Here is a 22,882-nt window from a genome sequence, read left to right as displayed (position 1 = left end):
GGTGAACCTAACAATTTATTTATCACCTGGTAGAGAGTTAGATATTGGTATATTATTATTCTTGAAGTGTTTCAATGATACTGCTTTGAGCGCTTCTATAATATCTCTAATTGTAGCTGCTTCATTCGGAAATAAAAAAAATGCGATTCGACTGCACGCTATGGTCAAAATTCTATATAAGAACATTCATATCGACCACAAATCTATTCTGATAAAGCAAATATGTATTCGAATGACTCACATACTTTCAATTTATAAAAACATTCAAAATTACAAAATTTTTTTTTCTCATTTCTCCGATTCTGTCCGATTCGAACTTATCACCATAAACTTGCTCATACATCAGCTAATGATGCATTGCATTTACCTGAACTGTGCTAAATTAAAAGATGATATCAAGAGAGTGAAACACGAAATTATAGAGTACAACTCCAAAAATAATTCCGAATGTATCCCCATCAATATTTGGGATGTTATTAAATATCATGACTCCATTACGGAATGTTTGAAGCAGGTTAATAAAGTGTATGGATTCAGTTTGATGATGATTCTTGTATATTGCACTGGGACCTTGATCAAATATGTTTCGAGTGAAATTATAATTGGAATTATTATGCACTCTGAGAATATTTCGAAAAGGGGATATTTTATTTTGGTAAATACATGCCTGGCATTGATATTTTTGGTAAGTTTCTTCTGTTACTTTTGCAACTACAATTTAGTAATTATATTAGTTTCTAAAAAATGTGAGAAATATTTGGAGTTTGCTCAGTAAAAAATTTTTGTAACGCCATCCAATTGTGATGGTTCTCCATTGATTATTAGAAAATTTCGAGATGTCGAGTTAAAAATATTTTGATACCGCTCAGTCCAATCATTTTTACAAACTTGCCAATTGAATTAAAATGCTTTCAATTTCTTATTATACAAGGTGTTTCATAAAAAGTTGATCTTGCTCTAGGATAGATAGAAAATTAAAAATATCTATAAATGCCTCGAAAACAGAGTACTCGTTACTCAGACGTATACCTAGGAAAAGTAGCTCATTGCAATCGCAGTTAAACATCCTGTCAAGCTGTATTCTAAAATACCTAGTGTACAGTGTGCAAAGAAACACAAATGCTAAGCAAGTACAAAAAACTAAGATTGCAAAGAGCAGACTTTACCCTCTTATTTGTGAACCCAGTGAACTCACAACAGAAAACAAACTTTTGTTATATAAACAAATCATCAAAGACCCATTTTAACATACGCAGTCCCAGTCTACTACACAGGAAATGAACAAAATTTCCGCCACCTTGCAGGTGGTACAAAACAAATTTCTACGTATGGCTATTAAATATTCATGCTACTCAAAACTTCCTGGAACCTCATGGTTACATGACATAGCCGTCAAAGATTTTGCAACAATTATTATCTGCCAAAATAACTTTGAGAAAAACTCAAAGCCGCAAATCGCGCAGGAGATATCCGCGACATCTGCATGATTCACTAATCACATAGTTTGGTTGAAAAATTCTTTAATTAATACCAAAATCATCGTAAATTAAAACTTAACTACATATTAATACGAATAATACCCCAATCGATATTTAGAACTCTTGTTTTTAGCTGCTTTTCAGAGATATTTCAGCCGAAAGATTCTGGGAGTCACAACTATATACCAGGGACAAAGTAATTATATCTACGTCAAACTTGTGGATAATGCTCCGTTGCAAGGAACCACAACATTCATCCAGACGTATACATGTCATCTACGGATCGCCTGAACATCGGCCAACATATATATTTGTTAATCTATTAGATGAAATGTAACTAGAGAATTAAAACTGAAAATAAAAACATTTTTAATAATAATAAGATAGGGTTTTCGATTGGTTACTTCAAAATGTTTAAAAATAAATAAATAAAACTATTATGAACATAATATTATGATAAGTGTCTTCTTAGAGAAAGGCTCTTACCTAATTTCTACTAATTATCTTTTTATTTTAATGAGAATTGTCAATTTTATAAATTAAACTGAATGTTTTTAGGTTTGCATATTGTCAACCATATCTGCTTGTACTAGTGTAACCAAAGAATTGAAAAACGCTGCTTTGGAAAGTTTGGAATTATTTCTTCACCTTCCTCTAAATTCACATTATCCAGAACATGACGTACTTTACGAAGACATGATAGTTTTCGAACGATATATTCATGAACCAGTTCACTTATCAGCCGGAGGTTTTTTCATAATAGACTCCACACTTATATTCAAAATAATGGGCACAGTAGCATCGTATATCATCATTTGTTTGGGATTCGATAAAGATGTACCGCAGCGTAATAATTCTAATTTGAATTCCACTTCTAATAACTGATCATAACGTCGCTTTGAATTCATTCACATTTGGATGCAGAACCTTCCAATCAAGTATACCATAGATTCAAAGCATCTTAAATAGATAAACACGTTGTAGATTAAATGGTTGGAAAATTGTACGTTTATCTCCTTACTCTGAAAATGTTGTTTTTTTTTAATTGTGTGTTATGAAGGAGAATCGATACCAGCAATAGAGCATATAGAAAAAAAGGAAAATCGTTTGAAAATAATTAGTGCGATCGTGGACGAAATGGAACGCTTGATGATTAATAATCAAGAAGATTCAATTGCCAGCGAATTGTAAGATACAAATAAATGTTGTTTAAACTAAATCTTAACTTGTTTTACTTCCTTTAAATAACCAAATAAGATTTAGAATCCTACTGATTTGCTCACTGCATACTTAAGAGGTCTAGCTACTAAATAACGAGACTGCGAACCTAGAGGGGTGAAAAACGAGGAGTTCATTAGGTATTTGGATTTCTTGTCTCGTATCAATCTGGAATTTATCGCTAAATTGAAAAAAACTCCGACTGAGTGCTATAAATTGTTGTAAGAGGCCTATGGGGACAATTCTCTATCTCGTGCGCGTGTTTTTGAGTGGTGTAAGCGCTTTAGTGAGAGCAAATCAAAATTCAAGGCAATGTTGATCGTTTTTCTCGACATTAACGGTATCGTGATGACTGAATGGGTTCCAGAATGTCAACCAGGCTTACTATTTGTCAGTTTTGGCAACACTGCGAGAATGAGTTCGTGAAAAACGGATTTAGCACCAGGATAACCAGGATAAAGCACCTGCCCATAACGCGCTATCTGTGAAGCAGTATTTGGCCATTAAGCGCATTCTAGTGCTCGAACACCCGCCGTACTTACCAAATTTGGCACCATGCGACTTTCTTTATTTCCGAATATAAAATTTGTTTTGAAAGGGACCCGATTTGAGTCGATGGAAGCGGTAAACCAAAAAACGGCAGAGCTCCAAAGCCACTCACCAAAGAAGACTTCCAGCACTGCTTCGATCAATGGAAAAAACGTGTGGAAAGGTGTGTGGCGATGGGAAGGGAAGTATATTGAAAGGGATCATTCGAATGTAGAATAATTTTTATAATAAAACCCTTTTTCGTAACCAGTCTCGTTATTTAATAGCCAAACCTCGTAATCCTTTTTACCTGCTCAATCGAAATGATGAAATTCGATGTATTGTTGTGGAAAATGTTAGAAAAGTATTATTTTTGTATATAAATTCAACTACATTCATAATTATCGAATACTAGGTTTATGGAGTATCGTAGTGATTGAAAATTGTCCTAATTCATACGATTATGTTTATTACTCTACTTACTTTTCGAATTATCTGATTTGAATTACCGTAAAATAACTTTCCAGTTTCTCGATATGAATGAAATTTTAATTTTTCAGTATTTTTAACTATCTTTAAATTATCATTTGGGGTTTAGTTCTCTAGATGTTGTAAACTTACTAAAAAAGAATAAAATGTTTAGAAACAATCCAAATATATAGATGATTGATGATAAGTTGTCGATGAAGAGCTTGCAAAATAACGTCTGAAAATAAATTAAGCAATACTGAAGCATTGGACAACAGCATATGCGTAGACATATAATATTGAGTGTGATATAAAATTATGATGTACATTAACACGTTGGGCCCCAACCAAAAATGATAAACTTTCCCCTGTACCCAAAAATGTGTTTGTGTTTTTACACAAAAATCAATTGAAAGAAAATGATGTTCTTGTGTACGGTCCATTGTGTAACTAACGGTCCATAAGCTCTCTCTGAACAAGAGGTAGATTTTAGCACTAAAGCTTCGTCCAGGGAGTCCAGGGAGGTCAACAGAAAACAACATTTTTGCACTTTTTATTCAAAATAAATTATTTCAGTATATTGTTTTGAAGGTATACCCTACTTGCAGAATGGGAAAAGAAAATTTTCTTTGCTTTTTTATCCTTTGACGATGATTTATACTTTTATGTGAAGAGTACAAAACTGTACGATGTGTTCTGAAAAATATTATATGTGATCAAGAAAGGTACTGTAAAGGTAGCGCAAATCAAAAATTGTAATCAAATATTATTTGAATTATGTTGAGGAAACCAAAACAAAATATGATAAGTAAGGTTTTCTATTTTACAATGGAGTTGAAGATCATGGAAAAAAATCGAATGGACCAAGTACAGGATAATGTTTTAAGGACCCAGGACGGTCTAATCAAACTGTAAAAAACATTTAAATACGGTCCCTTGAGCCGTGGAGTAGGTTTGGAATAAAATACGTCGTGCGGTCCAGAGGACCGCCGCTCTGGGCTGTGGGGAGAGTTCAGTTGCGGGCCTATGAAACGCACCGGGGCTCAACGTGTTAATATTTATAAAATAAGATAAATTATTCAAAAAATATATCAATGGATCTCTTTTTGAGGCATAAAATGCGTCAGAACAGAACCGTCCCTGCTTTCGGCGCGCGATGGCCGAGGCTTGTCGCCACACGCTGCAACGTTGAGAAAGCGCTTGATTATCAATCGCGATAAGTTCCAAGTGCCACACCTGCACTAATATCGAAGTATACCAATTTGTAGAGTAGCGTTCAAAGAGGAACTACGATTTTTCAATTTTAAAAAATGTTCATTTGGTCAAAAGTTATTAACATCAAAATTTAGTAAAAATCGTTGATATTATATACATGTAAATTTTTAAATCTGCATTATACGGAAAAATGACAACAGAAAACAATATTTGTTGATAATTTGTTTAAAAAATGAGGCTAAAACAAAATGTACCAGTTTTTCGAAAAAACACCGAGCATATTTGGATTTAGTGGCTCAAAATACATAAGGATACCACTGTTTTATCCTTGGCCATCCCGGACTATACATATCATCTATATTTGAACGGTTTCTGACAATTTTATTCGGAAAAGTAGATGTGTTTCTCTACTATTTTAGATTCTACGTTTGTGCCTCCATCTCTTAGTCGTAGCTTGAACTAACTACATATCAATATAAAAGAAATCTGTAGAATATAAGAATACTATATTATTATGATGATTGCCATAATTTTGTTATAAAGACACACAGATGGGGTCTTGAAATCATTGTGTACTCGTATGAGTGAAGCGGATTTGAAAAATGAGTAGTCATCAATAGAAAAGTGGCGAAATTCAGGTAGTTTCACTCATATACCGCAAGGGACTAAATTATGAATACAAGAAACAAAAAAAATTTATTATATTATAAAAAGCGCTGGTTTAATTTGTGAAATAATTTCAATATGAAAATGAAATTGCATAAGATTTCAAATGTACAATATAAGTAGAAAACGACTTAAATTTATCACGTTGAAAGCATAACGTTGTGAGCCTTTTGGCAAAGATATAGAAAAGGGCTGCAAAAGCTGTTGCTATTAGCGAGAGCACAGTGGAAAAACTATTCCATATCATTCCATATCCCATGCACAATAAACGAGTATCCTCGAATGGAGCAGATATTGAAAACGTTTTGTAAACACTCCAAAATTGGGATTGTAAGAAACAACAACGCTTATTTTTAGACGCTTACAATGAAAGGTTAAAGGGAGACTTCAATTTCGATGGTATAAAAGACGGTTTGCCAAAAAATAGGTTAGCCTTATTCTCAGACTTATTCCATATGAAAAAATCTTTCATTTGATTTAATGTTATCTTAAACTTATGTATTACAATTTTTGTTCTGTGATACATAGCAGATACCACGTTATTATGAACAGAACTGACTGCATATCTACGGTAAACATTTAATCTGCTCTTCCTCCATTTTTTTAATGGTGCTGATAGCACACTTCATCAAACTTTTTTTAGGGCTCTTTTTTAGGGCGAATTAATGAAAGATTCTTTCTGTGAAGTTCCAAAATTTGATATTTATGAAAGATTCTTCCTGTGAAGTTCCAAAATTTGATATTTACAAAATATATTTTCCTAACATGGCTACAACTCTTATTTGGTCTGAGAAATTAGTTCTAGATATAGGATGTTCCGGGACTCGATGCAGAGAATTCGGGAGTGAGTAGATTACGTGAGAATAAAGCAGTGATATGGAACAAAATTCCTTATGCGACCCCTCGTTTCTGAGTTATATACCTTTAAAGATGCGAAATCAGAATTTATAGTCAAGTATATTTTCTAAATGATACATTCGATTATCATGAATTTTTCTAGCCAAGTTTTTTCAAAAAGAGTGGAACATCGTACGTCTTTGTACTTCACGCAGCTTTTGACATTCTAGGATGCTTTGCCTCAATGTATATCCATCTAATTTTTTTCTGATATTGTTACCTGGTAGTACCAGTTTCCATCTTATTTTTTTCTTGCTTACACAAGATAATCTTAGCTCTTTTCTTTTTCCAATTTCTTCATTTTCAACACAACTGTAGGGTGTGGTAAATGACATTATGAATAAGCAATATAATATTAAGTCAGGGACGAATTAACTTGGAATCCTACAGAAACAAAAATGTTTGCATATGGTTGCCAATTCAATGGTTCAGATTTTGATTGCAATATACCAAAAGTCATTTCACAAGGTAGGATAAAAAAATACAAAAAAAAATAATATCAGGGTACTTGTGATAGTATCTATTCCATTTTATGTCAGTCATGTGTGAGAGTAAAGAAATGAAAAAAAATCAACAGATCGGACGAAAAAGGAGACCACAGGTTCTACCTACCACAGGTAGGAAGGCTAATCAAAAAATATAAAAATTTCTCCAGACACAGGACTGAAATACATAAAATCAGTTTGAACAGAACATAGACATTAAAAACAAGGACAACGCAACTACTGGCATACGCAGATGATGTAGTAATCCTTTCAACATCGAAAAACGAGATTAAGGAATTTGCAGGCCCTTCATAGGAACGATAGAGAATCTTCGAATCAACGAAGGTTAATCGAAGTTAATGATAATGACAACACCACAAAGGAAAAGAGAAATGAAAATTTTGTCCATACAACTGAACGAAAAAAAGCAAACTAGAACAATTTATGTATATCTTGGGATGGTTATCAAGAACGATGGTGATAAGGAAGGAATTTGGAAGCGAAGATCAACAGTATGTATGCTACGGAGGCGAAATGTGGATCCTTAATAAAGCAGAGGAAAAGAAGTTATATACATGAGAAAGAAAAATAGTCAGAAGGTGTCAAGAGGTAAAAAGAAGGGAGAATTTTGATTGAGAAGAACAAATAATCAAATAAGGAATTTATTTGGAAAATCAGAAATAAGATTCAAAAGAATAGAGTGGATGGGTTACATACAGAGAATGCCAGATTTGAGAGCAAAAAAAATGTTGGACATAGAACAAAGAGGAACAAGAAAAAAGAAAAACAAATAAAAGATGATATGTAGAGGTGACGGAAGGCATAAGAGAGAGAGGAATTCAGGACTGGAAAATGAAAGTCAAAAATAGGAAACAGTGGAATTGCTATGGGCCTGCTATTAATTGAATTACGTTCCAATTATTTCTTGTATACTTTGTCTATTTATACTTTTGATATATAATTCTCAATAGTTTCTTTGAGTTCAAATATGATAGTAGGTTTCTCAATTTCATATTCAGTGAGCTGTAAACTGGATTGTGAGTAAGATTGTTCAAGGTAAAGTTTCTTTATAAAGTTATTCTGTCTGATACATACTTTTTTTAATGATTTTCAGAAATTATTTCTGTAGAACAGTTTTTTAGTTGACTTTTGGAAAAAAGTGCAATGCAATGAAAGATGCCATATTTCTTTGTCAAAAGCATGCGCAGATCAAATTTAGCTGATTGTTTTAGCAAGATCTTGCATTTGCAACATTATCGAATTGGCGCCATTTTTAATGCGTGTAAGCTTAATCAACATTTCAAATTAAGGAACGTGTTGAAATTCAAAATTCATGTCTAGAAATATTCTACAGTTGACAAAAGTAATATTATTCAATTTCAAGTAGTCGCTTTTATAATATTATGACTACTTCTGTTTGACCATTCATTTAACAATATCGTATTTCCCAGTAAATACCTCTCCTATGGTTTTTTACATCTTTTATGGCTGATAAATCTTGAACCATAACAAAACGGTTATTTTGAAAAGTTTACGATCGGTAGATTTCTTGGGAACCTATTTTGAACCAATTGTTGTTCTTCAATGTTTATTTTTCAATGTCGATATTAGAGTTTTACAAGTTGATATTTTTTTAGAAACGTTACGGCAGATTTATGTTTTTGTAATTTATTGAAGAGTGCTTTTCACGACGTACTCACTAATTCTGTTTAAAAACAATCTAAAAGAAATAACAAAATAAGTTTCTATGTAGGAGCACTGGTTTGTGTCAATTTATACGGCCAGTTTACAGTCTTCATTTAGCTTAGCATTTATATTAGTGTGAAAGCAATAAAAATTAGGTTAGTGTTTATAAACCATAATAATAGGGGCTTTCATAAGTCCGACGCTGACGTTAAAGTTAATCCGCAAAATGTTTTGGACGCTGCTAATCTCGGCCTAAGAATTTAAAGCTAAGCTAGCTCGTCTATAATAAGTCATTAGATTAGGAGTGAAAGATTTTCATTAATTTTTGTTTAACAGTATATTCTCAAGCATTTCTATATTCGCTCACATTTACATTCTAACTGATATTTTATTATTTTATTTAACAATTTTCTCCAAGAGAAAATACAAGGTTTGCTACTTAAGTTTTCAGATAAGGCAACACTGAGGTGAATATATCAAAACGACACAATGAAGTTTGACATTTGGTGAAGGTACTTGGAATGTGTTGTCAAACGATTAATATTAGAGTTGTTAACAGATAATTACATTCATCTTGGTCAAAAATTGGAATTAAATCACGAATATTTCCGGGTGATGAACCAACAGCAGTGACCCACTTAGACTTTCGGTGATGAAGTTCCATCTCAAGCTACCGTGTTTCGCTGGTTTTCTGAATTGAATTGAGGTGGCAATTCGATACAGGATGATTTAGTGAAGGCTGTTCAAAATCGGCTGTTGTGTTAGAAAACATCGATGCTGTGCGTAAACTGATATCGCAAGATCGTCATATAACATAGCTTGAGATTGAAGTATACTTGGGCATTAATCCCACTCACATACATTAAATATTGAATGAACACTTAGCTGTCACTTAGCGTTTAATACAAAGGTGCAGAGGTACAGAGGTGCAAAGCTGCTGTGCACGAAGCACTTCGAAGCAAATGGTCGCCTGTTTTTTCAGAATAACTGGACATATCGGCATCATTCCATTACAGCAACGTACAACAGTCAATTCTGAATGGTATATCAGCATTTGTTTGCCAGAAATATTCGAAAAAATCAGGAAAAACAATCACAAAAGATGAATCATTCTCCACCACAACAATGCGAGCTCTCAGTTCAAACAGTTTTTGAACAGTAAAAATATCGAATTGATATGTCATCCGCCGCACTGTCCTTGCTTGGCACCCAATGATTTGTTCTTGGAATATTTTGTGAAACAATAAATCCATATCCAATTATAAATATTTGACACAAGACATTTTTTCGTCGTCTATCTCCTCAAAATAGGCATTTGAGTATGCGATAACGCACTTTTTTCTTGCGGTCACTGTCGCTGAACATAATACCATAATCAAACTGGCTGTTCCTATTTTGAAACTCCTTCGCCTTATGAAATCCACTGTCTTCGTTTAAAGAGTGTTGTCGTGTAACCAGGTTCAATTAACAGTTATAATTCGATGCAGAAGATACGACTCATTTTGCTGAAACCGCATCAATGAGGCACGAAAAATGTTCATTCGAATGCGCTTTTGGTTAGTATTCAACGCGCGTATAGCTTGCATAACTCTTCAGTCAGTTTACCTGTAACAAATGTGTTCTTTTGAAATGTTAATAGTCTCTTTTATCTCTTCATCTTAAGCCGACATTCATCCACTACCACTTGCTGAAACTTTCAATGGTATTGCTGGTTTTCGTCGTTTCTGGTAGTCCCGAATGCTCGTCGACTGTCAAGCTTATACAGCCACATATGAATTTAGCCCAACATATTACAATCGTGAAAGATGTGCAGAGTTTCCGTACACAGCGTCTAACTTCTCTTTCAGTTGCGTAAACGTATTCACTTCCAAAACAAAACTATTCAATAACAGCTCAATACTCTTTTTCATTTATAAAAAAAGACGATAGTCAAATAGAGACAAAGCGTCCTAAAAGGTTAAAGTTTTAGTGGGTTTCCCTCAATGTATTCACAAATATATTTTCCAACTAATATTGTGCTGATATCTTTAGGTTGAAGATGGAATCTGTTATACTTTGAAACTTCATTTCAAATTGCGTCAATACTTTAATGAACAAAAATCTCAGCCGGCGACGTGGGAAGAGAAAAATATGAGCAGAGTTTTAAAATCCAGGCCAAAATTTTCCCATGTTAAGGTTCAAAATGTTATCTAACAATTTAGTACAATTAGGGTAGTTTTCGCCCTTTTAATGCAAAAAGCGTACAACAATACAATATTGAAAATGAACTAGAGTATGTAATGAGCTTAATCCCAAATTTTTGTACAAATCGAGACAGACGAAAAAATTTCGTGTTCTTGCCTTTTTGAGCTTCATTTCCTGGACCATAATAAAAGGTCAGATGTTTGAGAAAATGCTTGCAAGTTTTCTGATACGGCAACGGATCAAGCGGTATCATACATCATATGATGGAAATAAGACGCGCAACTAATTTCCAGCTGTATATTGTTCACAAATTTACAACTAAATGTGTAATTATAAACGCAACATTTCAGCCATTGGTGTAACTTTGACTGCCTTATTAAACAACTGATCTTATCGAGGCTACCATTTTAAATAGTTTTTTTTTCATTCTCGATGGAAGTAAATTGACTTGGTGAGAAGTCTTAATTACTCTTCATATCTTTAAGCATTCGTAGCTACAAATCTCAGTTATTGCTTGAATCTTGTATATTTTATTGAAGTAGTAAATTACAAACAAAATTTTCTAATACTGATATAATTTGATAAGCTATACTATTACGTATCAACTTTTAAGTTATTAAATTCTAAAAGTAATAAGTTATAAGCAAAATAATAATGATAATGTTAATTTTTTGGCTAGTAAACACACTCCAACGATGAAAAAACGCACATCTTTGTTGTGCATTCAAAAAATATTTTTTAAAACTGAACGAGCAGCCCCTGATGAAGAACTAGAGGCATTCAACGATGCAGCATACCCAATGTATCTCCTGGTTGAAAGGTTCATACCAAAAGAAGTCCAGCAAAAAATAAAAAAAATTTAAAGGTACGAAATAACTTTCTTGCAAGATTTTCACTCTGCTGACAATCATATTCAACTCCATGCTAAGCTTGTCCTACTTACCAATAATATGAAAATTTACCGAAATCTGAAGAAGTAAATCTTCCCGACCCATCAGCTTACTTCCAAAGAGTAAGCAAAATTTTTGGAAAGTTACTGCTATAGAAGATTTATACAGATCACGAAGTATTTTATTCTATTTGATACACACGTTTGTATTAAATTCAACTACCAACAGTCAAATCTCCGTCCCTTTAACTATGTTGCTTCACGAGGTAGTGCTCTTGGGCCTCTGCTTTTCCTACTCTATACAGCTGATTTATCAGAGATTAATAACACAACAATTGCCTCATTTACTGACGACGTAGCGGTACTTGCTATAAACGAAGATCCTTTAGAATCTTCCCAAATATGTAACGTCACATTGATGAACATACGACTTCCAAGAGTATCAGACACAAGATATCTTGGCCTAGATCTTGTTCCACGTCTTACATGGAACGCTAAAAGATCAACTTAAAGAACCGGCAGAAGAACCGCTCTAAAAGCTGCGGACTCAGATTTCGTTTTAAGGAGTTATACGATCGGTAGTAGATGGATGCACTATGGTATGTGGGTAATCGGACACCTCGCCATGTTTTAAACGTTCCTTTCATCAAAGATGAAAACCAACGAGCCATAAACTTACATAATGAACGCATAATTCTACACGAAAACAACCTAATAGAGGAGCTATACAACAATGATAGCGCCACAAGAAGATTTGCTAGAATTTGGCCTCAAGACTTTAAAACTGAACCAATGTAAAATGAGGTGAATATCGATGCATGTTTCTCTTTCACGCCCAAAAGTTGTAAAACATTTTCACTCTGTAATGATGTAGATTGTGAGGAGAGCACAGAAATTAAGTATTCAAGGAACTATGAATTGAGCTAAGATATGTAACAAAAAAAGTACACTTCTGTTCACTAAAAAGTATACACGTATATTGTGCCTACGTAAATCAGATTTCTCACAGAATGTCACAGTCATTATCAGTAAACCGAAATTCAGATTGTTGCCATTATTGCCAAATTGGAAGATGGCTGGTCTATCAGAGGATTAGCAGCTGATCTAGAACTTAATGCGAGTACCGTGACCAGAGTGAAAAAGCGATAAAAACAAGAGAGAGAAATGCTTCTATGTAAAAAAAATGTAGACGAAAACTTGTGAAAAACTAAGAAACAAACACAGAAATAACTCAATAAAGACAGGATCTAGCGATGTATCTGTAGGAAAATTTCAAATGACCCACAGGATGTTGTATTGACAAATTTTTGAGACACCGTTTCAAATCCGCTGTCAGTCGAAGCATATGCAACAAACTTTCCAGGATCCCGTTCTATGGCATGTAGAAGAATAACAGCTTCGAATTCGAAAAAAGAGCAAGTGCTAGAAGATCGTCGCTTTCAAAAGAGTGCAAGCAATCCAAAGCAGTATTCATTTAATTATGTGTATCGTGATTTGAGCTTTTAGGAACGTATTGTCCTCACAGATAAAAAAACATTCAATTCGTGCAATGACGGACATATTTGCGTTAACCCACCTTCAAATTCCAGATTTTAAGAGTAATATAAATCAAACTCATGATGGAAAAGATTTTATTCACTAAGATAATAATTTTCCTGTCCACACAACCCGTATAATTCAACAATGGTGTCGACAAAATATTGAGATTTTACCGTGGCCGACAAATAGTCCCAATTTAAAATGTATGGGGGTTGGTTGGTGAAAAATATTTACAAAGGAAATTTTCCTCCCAGAAGTCAAGAAGAGGTATTGAGCCATTGAAATAGCATGGAGAAGCTTTAATTTAAATGGAAATATCAATCGGAATTTCATTCAATCCATGCAACGAATTTGTTATTCAATTATTTATTGACAAATATTTGAATCATTTGTTCTGTAATCTAGTGTTTCATTATTATTATAAGTATTATTTCTATTTAGAATTTTCAAGTTTTATCGTGGATTCTTCTAAAAGTGACTCACTTATAACGCAACAGTTCTTGGAAACCTTGGAAATCGTTCAAGTGCAGAAGCAACCGAATTCGCTGGTCTAGTATGAATCAATACGATTCATTTAAATGTTTTCATTTTGTAGCTCTATTTGTTAATAACATCGTGAGGCCTCATCATTTTACCTTCTTTATCATTGTATATCACTATGAGCATTTTTCCTAATGCACAAGAAACTCAAGTTTTTAACCAGGTGTCCATATTATCTTCTAGTTCTTCTAGGTTGATTTAGAAAGATGGAGTAAAAAGAGTATTTATTGTTATAGATAAAAACGGCAAAAAAGATTTTTGTGTATTGGTGAGTGATGGATTTATTGTGTTTCAGTAGTCTTTAGATATATTCCGCTGTAACGACTAAATAGGTTTTGCCGATCCGCTGTAAGGGTTAATACCTATGGTATTGATGGAATTTTTTTTTGTAAATACTGACCTCATAACTTAATTTTGGTAAACATGACAACAAATATCAAAAAATTAAATTAACACACCTAAAAAACTGCAAAAATCTTTCTCAAGAAATAAGAAAATTTCTACGTATTTCAATGCTACATATTCCTTTCCTATGTTTCTCATTATAGCAGCACCTTTAAATAATTTATAAGTTTTGTTAGCCTGTTAATGAAACACCTTAAATAACGTTATTCTCCAGAGAAATTCAAAACTGAAAGATTAAAATATCCATTACATAAATTACATAAACTCCTAGTGGTTGTTAGTATACCAAAATGATTGGCAGTAATCCTAAATGGGTCATAATTCACTATCTAAATAAAATTCTTCTACTATTCGGTTTATATTTACCAATAGATTTCAAGAAAGGAACAGACGAAGAAAAAAGAAAAGTTATTGGAATTCTTCTTTTTATAGTATTCTGTCTCAGTTTATTATTTATAAAAGGAACAGTTGTACCAAACTTTCGATGTTCAAGAAGTTATTTGGACATTCTAACATCATTTGTGATAGGCTGTTCTTGCTGTATCATAGTTGGAGTAAGATATTATAAGTTCAACGAATTGGGTATGTTTTTCAACACATTATTGCAGATTGAAGATGTTTTAGAGAAGTATGGAAAAATTCAAGAAAAGAAAATCATAATACACCACTATTTGAAATTTGCGACTATGGTATTAGTTATGATATTATTATTGTTATTTCCGACTTACCACATATATTGTTTAAGCTTGCTTACACTTCTTCATAGTATTCCTGATCTTGTGTTAGCAAATCTATTATTTATCGAATTTCTCACAGTATTTTTGACAATTAAAATTATTCAAAGTACTGTACAAATAATAAAAAATACTCAAGAAAATCTATTTAATGAGTTTTATAGCGTACCACCTGCTGAATTTGAACAAATTGGAAAGGATGATTTCATCTTGACAGGATGGATAACGACCGCTCTCCACTATAAAAGTGAACAGAACTTTGAAGATAAATTTGAAAACATATCTGTGGAACTTTTCAAATTACAACAAATCTTGGATCTATTCAATAAAACTTTTGCCCACTCTATATCTGCATGGTTAATGATAACAATTTCCAAATTCATTTCAATATATTCCAAAATTGCTGTGGGTAGAGAGGATTCTTATGATCGCGAGTTCTTTACGGAAGCCTTTGAAGTAACATTTTTTCTTGTAAGTAGATGTTGAAAGTAAGTATTTTGTCTATTTATGATTGTGTACTGAAAACATCTGTTTTTCCACAATAAGAAATTATGATTTACATAATAAGAAGCACGAATGCTGAAAGGTGTTTATCAAATTTAATGTTTAAATTCAGTAAAAATGCCTGAGGACATTTTTTTATGTATAGTGAATTGGCTGTTCCTCCCGAATTGAAGATACATCTTTACGTCGTTCGTTTTGGAGTAAGGCTCCCTCCTGCCAAAGATGTATATCATAGTTTTCTGGACGCTAATGCTAATGACTTCCAGATGAAAGAAGTGTGATTCCTCACACACCTTGTTGTACTGCAAATATTCTCTGCTTCTCTATCACTTCAGATATCCTGTAATTTGTAATAAGGTACTGTATCCATGGGTGAAAATATCATTGACGTAGCGCACCCATTGTTCACTTTTAACTCCTTCAGAACTCCTTCAGTAGCTCTTCTACTATTCAATTACATTGTAAACAAGATATAATACTGTGCTACGGCCAGACACATAGTACACTACTTCCAATGGTGGTTTTTCTCCAGTTTATCGCGATGATTTGATTCACAGGGTTGGTACACTTTTTTATTGAGGGATCTTTTCCTCTCTCTCAAAGGTGGCTTTTGAGGTATTGTCAAAAGCTTTCTGTGTATCTATAAACTGCAACTGCAAAGCCTTCAGCACTTAACAAAGATACAGCAATGCTGTTTCCTCCCAGGCCTCAGGCCTCAGGTATATGATCAGGTATATAACCAGGGATCCATCAAGATCCATTAACCGGCCTTCTACCTTTCTGTATCAGGACTTGAAGATTTGTATACGCTCAAAGATTTTAGTGCCCAGCAAACTCTTATCGGAGAAGCTCCTGGGCCATTTTGCAGCTTACCGTTGTTGTTGAGCGCGGAACGCAACTCATATACCACCGATTCTAAGGGTAATATCTAATCCTCGAGATGGATGAATCAAAACACTTGAGTTGAATTAAGAAATGAAATTCAAGTGTCCATAATGGAAATAAAGTTTCCTTATATCTAGTATTATGTAATGGAAGACAATTTTTTAAATTGGCACTCATTTTCATATCAAATATTTTATGTTTTAGGTATGTTTCCACGTAATTATTTCTGAAAGTAACGAAATTACAATCAAAATCAATAACATAGAGAAACAAAGCTACAAATTATATATACACATGCCATCGACGGTATTTTTTCAAAACGAAATGGAAATTAAAACTCACCTATTAATAATTCAAAAACTTATAAGGAGTCTAGATTGGAACGTCGTGTTGTTCAAAGTCATTCAAGCAAATCGAAACCTTTTTATGAAATTTGTTTTGTTTCTCTTTTTATTATGTCAAATAATATTTTTGATTGCACGAAAACTTGACAAGTGAAAATGGCAGATTTATATTTTCAAATTGTTACAAGGTGAGTATTGCAACTTCCAATTTATATTTTCGAATCCATTCATTCTTAATAATCACCAATCGAGATTCAAACTGAAAAGCAGAAAATTATAACTCATGATGAACCTGATTAGTGGGACAAGATTATTGGATAATAATAATTGTCATGGGTTGTCGAGGAATATCCAAAATTTCAAATGATTCCGACGTTTTGAAGTACTCGGAAATCGAGTCCAAAAATTTTAACATATTCTGTCTCAGTAATCCCGACAAGCACAATTTATTTATTATTGTTTTTTAGCTCGCGAACATCATATATAGTGGAGCTAACAATGCTATGTTTAAAATGATATATGTGTATAGAACTTGAGATGTTTTACGCTTATACTTTTGACGGATATACGGAAATATGTTGATCTTTCCATTATCTATTACTTCTTAGAGCTCCATCAAAACAAGAATGGGCCTACTGAACGTACTCTTTACACTACACCAACACGCACAATTACACTGTCTGGCGCGCGTTTCGATAATCAATCATCGTCTTCAGAGACTGAAGTTTATTTCCAGTTCCAAAAATTCCTACTTAGTTAGAATGGACCTGTCTATGATTGTTATTTTGATTACCTACGAGTGTTTTGTCAGAAGTTCCCAATGAGCTACAGCCCCGAGAAAATATGTTAGCCTAAATATGACCTCACTTTAGAGCCCGTTCTTCTGCGATTCACGACGTAGTTCAGTGGAAGCAGCCGTCAGAGAAATGGGTGATAATCGCCGTTCCCACCAAGTGTGAGCTTCGAGCAATAATCTGTTTTCTCTACTTAAGAGAGTTACCGCCCGTGGACTAACGTTTATGGTGAAGTTCACATATCCATTCAGCACGTCTACAGAAAACGTACAGTTTTGAGTGTGATTGTCCAGAAGGTCAAAGATCGGAGGGTCACTATCTGTGAACGCATTTCTGAAGCTTCTAATGTCAGAATTTGCAGAACTTGAAAGGTAAGAGCTCGTTAGGTCCCCCGGATGCTGTCTCCATGTGTCCACATGGATCAAAGCCTTGATTCAAGCAAACGCAGTCAGTAGAAAAGGTTACGGCGACTATGTGTTGGGACTGGAAGGTGGTACTCCATATCACATCTGTTTTATGCAAGTTGGGACGAAAATAATCTCCAGCTGATATTGTGGAATATCCAGAACCACCGGAGAGGGCAACTGAGGGATGCAGTAGTGCTTCTTCATGACAATGCTCGACCCCACGTCTCTTGTACAACACTGGAGCTTTTGAAGGTATTTGGGCAGAATTCTTGGCTCCTCCCTATTTCCATTACAGCCCGACCTTAGTCTCAAGCAATTATTAACTTTTTCCTAAGTCAAATGAGAACTTAGGTGGCAAACGCTCAAGAACAGAGGTCACACACTTCGTCATTGGGAGATTACCTCGACTTAAGAGAACTTAAGCTAGAGCCCCGTCTTTAAAATTGTGTTTTAAAGTATGGAGACTATGTTAGAAAATTGACAACAGTGTAAGCTTGTTAAAGATGTATAAATCAATAACAATGAACAGTGTTTTCAATTTGTAAAAAATATCTAAGAAAAGAAGAAAAAGGAATGAATAAGAATAAATAATGTATAGATCGATATTTCGATGATTTTTGACTACGAATAATACTTGTTGATAACCGTGACTTGACTCCTGGAAACTCTAGGTTGGATTGGCTCAAAAAAGTAGGTGGAAAATATGATATCAATAAGGGAATTGGCAAAGTTAGTTTTTTTGACATTTATATTCAGTAGAACGGAGCTAAATTAACCACCAGTTTAAACATCGTTGATCTATATAGAAGATTATCTATTATCGTGGTAAACACCGCGCTGTTTACGACTCTGAATTTATCTAGAAGATATTTTGGCTGATAACATTTTTATATAAATTCTTTTCAAATTTTTTATGGTAGTTATATCGACTTTTTCATATAATCATTATGTTGTTGAAAGTGTAGATCAGTAAAAGTTTTTGATTTCTTCATCCCCTTTTAATAAATTCTATTTTTATAGATGAGAGGTATAGTTTGCCTATTGTCATCTTAGCTTTCTATACTTGAATGATTATGTGTGCGTTTGAATTGCGATCTAAGTTTTTATTATCGTATAAAGTTGATTCAAAGTTAAGTATGGCAAAAGAAGTCAATGATGCCACATTCAACATAGTTATATATTATGTGATTAAGTGTTTAATTGATGGTGTATATACATTATTCTTTTTGAGGCTATGAAACAGTTGATTTAAGTCATATAGTAGGGAAATAGAGATATAAGATAGCTCATCAATTTGAAATGAAGTTACTAAAGTGAACCAAAGTTCGAAATAAACACCAGAATGTTATCTGTGATGCCTTCTTATATGACTGCTGCCCAAATTTGATTTCGAGTTACTAGGAAAACTTATTTTTTTAATATGTGTCAAAAGAAGAGAAAGTCTAGACTTTGGAAGAGTCTTATTAGGAATAAATAATCAAATTACTGATGCATACATGTTAGTGATGTATATGTCCAAAAGGCAACTATAAAATGAGGTCACTTTATATCGAGTTGATTACGCTGTTTTTATCACGAACAATTATTTCTATTAATATCTTCCTCGAAATGAATTGAAACTCCATTTTCTCAAATGCAGAGGCAAGAAAACATGTGTAGAATGTACAAGTACGTTTCTCAGTTTAATTTGCGAATGATTTGTGAATTGTGAAGATGCAAATTATATGCGGTCGTATAAATATTTGATATGTGAGATCATAAAAACACAAAATACGTGTTATGTCAGAATATTCCAAAACATACCACTCACACTCAGAAATAATAAGTTCAATCGAATATTTCGTTAAGGCGTTTTCTGAGAAAATATATACTTGTATGTTGGAACACCCCGTATAACTTGATGTTCTAAAAATAATGTTACTAATGTTCCAATATATAAGAAGAAATAATTATCTTGAAAAACTATTCAAGAATACGATGCAGACTAACTTCGATCTTCCCCTTTATCGTCCAGTTCTGATTGTATCTAAATTGTTTGGTTTGCTGCCTGATAAAAAACACAACAAGTTATATAGACGTTTCAGTTTAATCCGCGGATTTCTTTTCATTTCGCTATTGGCAATTTGGAACATATTCTATCGCATCAAGATATTCTACAGTCAATTTGATTTCGATTCCTCATTATTCGCGGATTTCATAATGTATATTTTCCTTTACTGCATTTGTCTGTCATTCATAATACAAAATTACCGGCATAGGTGCGACTGGGAACGTCTTTATATAGTATTCGATAACGTTTCTTTCGACTTTGAAATAAACAGACAACGTAAAATTTTTATAGTGATAACTGTTTTATTTATATGTCATTGTGTTGCTGAATTGGTTACGTACAGTACGTCTTTTTCTTCTTCCGTGAATTTTATACTACCAGTTATGATACAGTTATATTTTTTCTTGATTACCTTATTGACGATAAGCGGACTAATCAGGTGCTTCCAACAAGAAATTAGAAAAGTGAAGAGGATATTGGAAAAAGAGTGCGAGATTTTAAATCAACTTAAACTTACTGAGACTAATCCTCATATGATACTGGTGATGTATTCCAAAATGTATCCATTGAAACAACACATGCATCAAGTAATAATACTTCTGAGAGGAATTAAAGCTTTCGGAAAAATTTACGGAGCTCAAGTACTAGGAATATGCGGTACTGTTCTGTTATTTGTTAGCGACAGCATGAAAATCGTCGTATTCTTGGTCGCTTATGATTTAGAAGATGACAACGAACAAGATTTCATTAGCGACGTGTCAATATGTATTTTCAAATTTTGGAACAGCTGTCAACTTACGGTAAGAACCCGAAACTCCGCTTAATACTTAGGCTAGGGGTCGCGAAGTTCTAGAAAATTTCAAGATCTTGTCTTGATCTTTTCTTGTTTCCAAAAGATTTTGATTAATTACAAGTACTGATTTTCATAAGTTGTTATTAATCAATTTGACCAACGATTGGTGTCTCGTCAAAACGGAGCTGTATATTAATTTTTAGCCTGTCACTAATCACTTAAATCCCTTATATGTGAGCTCCTAAGTGTACTAAATTTGAGAGCGATATCTAAAACCATTCGAAAGTTATCGAGTTAACATTCACCAACACACATGTACAAACACAATTCTTTATTGCTGAAATGATGTTATTTGAAAATTACAATTCCTCCACTTTTTTCTACTGCGATGTGGAGATAATAGAATATATTTTGTAAGAGCTTTGGTGGAGTTTCTCTCGTTATTTTGGGCTTTGTGATATGCACAAAAGTGAGTATTATACAAACTATTACAATAAATCTTACATTTTATTTACTTTGACTCCAGTTTATCCAATCTAGAATATTCGAACTGGTAGTAGTTCCACTTCCACTTGGAACCTTGTTTGGATCAATAAAATCACAGAATTCTTTCAAATGAAGATCGGGGAACCACTAGATTTTCGTTAGCAAGCAACGTAATAAATCAATCGCCGGGGAACCACCTGTTAATCAAAATCTTTTATCGACCACTACCTCCAATCATAAATAGTTCTAAAGCGCAACTAACGATGGTTTAAAAAATTACTTGACGCGTGCAACTAAAAATATTTAATAATACGGAGCTAGGATACTTTGATGTTATTTTAGTTTTAATAACCATAACAATAAATATTGATTTATAGAAAAAGTATAGTGTACAACAAGAGGGAAAGTACTTTACTGACTCGTCCGTTTGTTCGAACTCGTGATAATAGTTGAGCTTTCTCTATTAGTTTCATAATATACTCTTCGTTTTTTAAGTTAACAAAACTATTTTTTTAAATTTTAACTTTAAAAGTTGCGATGGGTATTTAACCTCTGACCAATGTCGAAAATGATTTGTATGATACGGCTATTGAAACTTTTTTTAATTTTTTATAGATATGGTTGATAATAATGATCCACCCAAGTTACACAGGATCTAAGGAGCTCAGTAAATTGTATACTTGGTATAGTAAAATATTGATTGAACTACCTCATGGAATCAAAGATTACAAATTGAATATTTACAAAGAAAATATAATCATTTTACTTAAGGAATTTGTCCTTCAAAAACCTTATTTTTCAGCAGCAGAACTATTTGAAATTAACTATGCTTTATTAATGTATCTTTTTACTGGTGTCATTACTTTCATTGTAGTATTTGTACAACTCCGTTGATGAATAGAATTTTGAATTAGCTTGTGTTATGTTTTTTCTGCAATACAATTCTCATAGCGCGGAAAACTTCATATAAGCGCCATTATGAATGAAAATTACAAAAAAACTTTTTTGTTTTAATAGTGAAAAAAGTGTTTTTAAGACTGTCAATGCTTATAAAAAACAATGAGTTCCATTTTTGTTTAACTAAATGCGCACAAAAGCCCCAAAGTTGCAGGTTGTATCGTAAAAAATGATATTTCATGATTTTTAAACATGTGCTCATACCAATTTTTATTTCTAATAATGTGAAAACTATGTAATATAGTTTTACTCATCCATAAGAAATACCTCTACTTATATCCCTTATTCCTCAAGTGTATTCCGGCAAAAGAACAACGAATCTGTAATCCAGAATTGGTTCCTAGGGATCCTGGACGCATCAGGCACTCTCGTTGGCTAACCTCTGCTAACCGGGTTTTAGATTTGTCTCTATCCCAAACTAGTCCAACAATTGAGTTAGTTACAGACTCTTGCAAATCACTTCGTGAAGTCTTATGCACCTGTTTAGTTTAATATAAAGAAAAACTACTCTGTGAAAGATGGACGGAAACATATTTTGAAGGTATTTAAAACAACCATCGGACAATATCAAGCAAATTATTGATCTAGATTCATCAGCTGAAGGTTATGTAAGAGACTTAAAAATACCTTCAATAAATTTTAGTGTAAACGACTATACCGAACTAATTGATTGGTCAATTTGCAAGTTAACACTGCCACTATTGTTCAAGAAGCCAGCGCTACCAGAGTT

At 33.3% G+C, this 22,882-nt stretch overlaps 1 protein-coding gene across 1 annotated transcript; it reads left to right on the top strand.

Moving 5' to 3' along the window:
- The first annotated feature begins 352 nt into the window (after window positions 1–352).
- LOC130895805 (uncharacterized) lies at window positions 353–22,093 on the top strand. Its single transcript, XM_057803355.1, has 5 exons — window positions 353–514; window positions 2,037–2,325; window positions 2,539–2,665; window positions 20,356–20,716; window positions 21,811–22,093. Exons 1-5 carry the CDS (start codon window positions 353–355, stop codon window positions 22,087–22,089), a joined length of 1,218 nt encoding a protein of 405 aa, XP_057659338.1. The 3' UTR covers window positions 22,090–22,093.
- Window positions 22,094–22,882: the final 789 nt, after the last annotated feature.

Source organism: Diorhabda carinulata, chromosome 6, assembly GCF_026250575.1.
Source record: "Diorhabda carinulata isolate Delta chromosome 6, icDioCari1.1, whole genome shotgun sequence".
Classification (NCBI taxonomy): Eukaryota; Metazoa; Arthropoda; class Insecta; order Coleoptera; family Chrysomelidae; genus Diorhabda; species Diorhabda carinulata.
Note: the sequence above shows the minus strand (reverse complement) of the source record. Positions and strands in the feature narration are given on the sequence as shown.

Bases quoted from the DNA above. Each gene is read 5' to 3' on its own strand.
- LOC130895805 (XM_057803355.1), top strand. From the start codon at position 353: ATGCATTGCATTTACCTGAACTGTGCTAAATTAAAAGATGATATCAAG. The intron at 2,666-20,355 runs GTAAGATACAAA...CGGACTAATCAG, and splicing joins GATTCAATTGCCAGCGAATT to GTGCTTCCAACAAGAAATTA. The intron at 20,717-21,810 runs GTAAGAACCCGA...AATTTTTTATAG, and splicing joins GGAACAGCTGTCAACTTACG to ATATGGTTGATAATAATGAT.